The sequence below is a fragment of the Salmo salar genome, chromosome ssa04 (genome assembly GCF_905237065.1).
Source record: "Salmo salar chromosome ssa04, Ssal_v3.1, whole genome shotgun sequence".
Lineage (NCBI taxonomy): Eukaryota > Metazoa > Chordata > Actinopteri > Salmoniformes > Salmonidae > Salmo > Salmo salar.
Genome location: NC_059445.1, coordinates 90,398,267 through 90,401,430, shown reverse-complemented (window position 1 = coordinate 90,401,430; position 3,164 = coordinate 90,398,267). Strand labels below are relative to the sequence as shown.

Genomic DNA, 3,164 nt, shown 5'->3' with positions numbered 1-3,164 from the left:
AACAGTCTTACACAGTAATCCTATTTCCCATGTAAAACAGCCATTGAGTGACCAAAAAAACGCCATACTATATTTTCCCCATTAAAGTGCTCAGTTGAGAAAATGTACCTAGTCAGTTATGAACAAATTCTTATTTACAATAACGGCCTACCCTTGGAACCCAACAAATTAAATAGGTGAAAACAATATCATCTCTAACTATCAATAAGGCTGAAGGACAGGCTAGGTGGGCACAGCAACATCCAATCCTGTCATTCATTACATCATCCTTTCACAAGTAATTTGTTTAACCAACCGTTTGTTCATTTCTGTGCTCATGTGTGTGTGTGTGTGTGTGTGTGTGTGTGTGTGTGTGTGTGTGTGTGTGTGTGTGTGTGTGTGTGTGTGTGTGTGTGTGTGTGTGTGTGTGTGTGTGTGTGTGTGTGTGTGTGTGTGTGTGTGTGTGCGTGCAGAGAGACTCCTGGGAGGGGAGTTTCTATCAGTAACTCAGGGATAAATAGAGAGGCAGAGCTCAGAGTTTGTCAGAAGGCGGACATGACAGGGTCACACACAGGACCAAGCAGGAGCAGGACCTCAGCATTTTTTACTTTTATTACAAATGGAGGAAAACAAAGATGTTCAGTACTGTTTTCAAGACGGAAACTCTTCTTGCAGAAAGGCTTTGCTATCGACATCTATCTACATAACACTGTACATCTTCTTCTCATTGATTTCAGCAGTTACAGTATTTTTTAACGTACTGGTGATCATCTCCATCTCTCACTTCAAGCAGCTCCACACTCCAACCAACCTGCTCATCCTCTCTCTGGCTGCGTCAGATCTCCTGGTGGGACTGATTGTGATACCAGTAATGACTGTTGCAATAATGGAAGCATGCTGGGGTTTTGGGGAATATTTCTGTGTGTTTCATGCCTATATTGCTTGTTTATGTACTTCTTTATCTCTGGGTAATTTGGTCTTGATATCTATTGACCGCTATGTTGCTGTGTGTGACCCCTTATTGTACCACTCTAGAATAACAATAAGAAGAATGATGTGTTGTATATCCGTTACCTGGTGTTGCTGTATCATATACCGTGCTGCTAACGTAAAAAACTTTGCAAATGTACATGTACGAAGTAGATGTTTGAAAGAATGTTTTATTGTTGAAGGGTCAATCTGGGGTAATATCGTTGATATTGTAATTACAATGATTGTCCCATGCTCTATTATTATAACACTTTATATGAAAATCTTTGTGGTGGCCAGATCACAGGCCAGAAAGGTATTTTCAAAAGAGGCTGCCAGTGTGTCTGGTGTTAAAACTGTACAGGCTAATAAGTCTGAGAGAAAAGCAGCAAAAACTCTAGCTATTGTTGTTGTCAACTATTTCATTTGTTGGATTCCAACTCTATTTATTTTATTATTTTTGTCTTTTTTAAGTGACAATTTATCAGTTTTCATCCGTTTTCTGCCACTTGTTAATTCCTTAATAAATCCAATAATTTATGCTTTCTTTTATCCATGGTTCAAAGTGACAGCTAAAAACATTTTAACTCTGAAGTTCTTATAATTTTATTCCCTAGTTTCTCAAACATAGGTTTCCTATAGTTATGTTATACAATTGTTGTAATTTCTTCTTTCATGTAACAATACACTACATTACTTATCTCAGTGTTGTCATCATAGATACATTTGGTGTTGATACAGAATGATTTGGATGGATTGGATTTGAATGACTTGGAGAAGGCATAAGTCTGTGGTTGTTCTGTGTTATTAAATGATAAATAGTATTTAACTACTCTAATAGTACATTCTGAGGACGTCATGTGTCGTTCTACATGTTGTTTAATATCTCCCTCTAGTGGCTCAATTGTGACACAACATCTTCATTAAGTGCAGTGAAGTTGACATATACAATACTGCATGGTATCAGATAACGTCCAAGTCTATCTCCATGGTGTATTGTGTAAGTAGTTGAGGGTAAAATGCAAGAATATGCAATTAAGGGTAACACTTTATAATGTTAAGTAACAAACCATTTGTAAGACATTTACAGTTTGTTGACTATATATTAATCATTACTCCCACATTTGTTAAATGTTAGTCAGCTAGGGATTCTCACATGTATAAATAACTACTATATGCATTAATGATTAAGCACAACAGTGCAGGAGACTGCAACAGACACTTGAACCTCAACATACCGGGTATGAACACTACCACTACTCTCACTACATCACTGCTGCCAGGTCAGGGGTCACACCAGAGCAGCTCTCAGATGCTGTGTAGTCAGAATTAATATAGAGATTGGTAACACTTTATAATAACACTTTGAAATAAAGAACGTATAATGGATAAGTAAATAGTTTATTCATCATTCATATATTATTACTCCCACATTTGTTTAGTAAGCTGGTTATTCACACATTTATTAACACCTTTTATACTATGTTATAATGATACTTAAGATAATTCATAAGATGTTTAATGAATAAACTTATAAACTATTTACTAATCATTAGTACAGTCATTTTGCAGTCCCTAATCTAAAGTGAAGACTTTTCATACTTTATAATACTTTATAAATGTTTTGAACAGTGACCAGTGTAATTTATCACAAAAAGATGGACATGCTATTGGTAGACATTCCAGCAGTACCTGATGCTCCTTAAGTTCCCAAAATGACCTAGAACATATCAGTGGTTAAACAATAAGCAACACAACTTGAATATGAAAAAAGATATATTGAACATTTATTTGAAAACAGTCACACTGGTGTAGTAGTGTGCTGAAGGAAGTAACGTGTTTGTCTGAAAATTATAACATTATTGTTTGTTGACAGTGACTATCAAAACCAAAATGTGGATGGCAATCACTCAATACAGAAGTGCATAGGCTGTTTACAGGGTAAAGGAATCAATATCTAAATACATAATTTAACTTAACATTACGTTTAAAGGGCTAATACCTTTAATTCACTACAAGTGAAGGTGTCCAAATACTTATGACTTATTTAAATGGGGGGACTAGATACATAATTTGTTTTTGTTCCTAAATGGTAAAACATATGTATGAAAATACCCTCAAATGAAAGGTGACGTTCTAAAATGTCGTCTCATGAAACATTAGATTTCATATCCAAAAAGCTGGAGTGAAGAGGCCAGTTGAAAAACAGTTTTACT

At 35.6% G+C, this 3,164-nt stretch overlaps 1 protein-coding gene across 1 annotated transcript; it reads left to right on the top strand.

Annotated features, from left to right (window-relative positions):
* The first annotated feature begins 541 nt into the window (after positions 1-541).
* On the top strand, positions 542-1,722 carry LOC123742589 (trace amine-associated receptor 13c-like). The gene has a single exon (XM_045717663.1). It carries the CDS (start codon positions 599-601, stop codon positions 1,550-1,552), a length of 954 nt encoding a protein of 317 aa, XP_045573619.1. The 5' UTR covers positions 542-598; the 3' UTR covers positions 1,553-1,722.
* Positions 1,723-3,164: the final 1,442 nt, after the last annotated feature.

Bases quoted from the DNA above. Each gene is read 5' to 3' on its own strand.
- LOC123742589 (XM_045717663.1), top strand. From the start codon at position 599: ATGGAGGAAAACAAAGATGTTCAGTACTGTTTTCAAGACGGAAACTCT.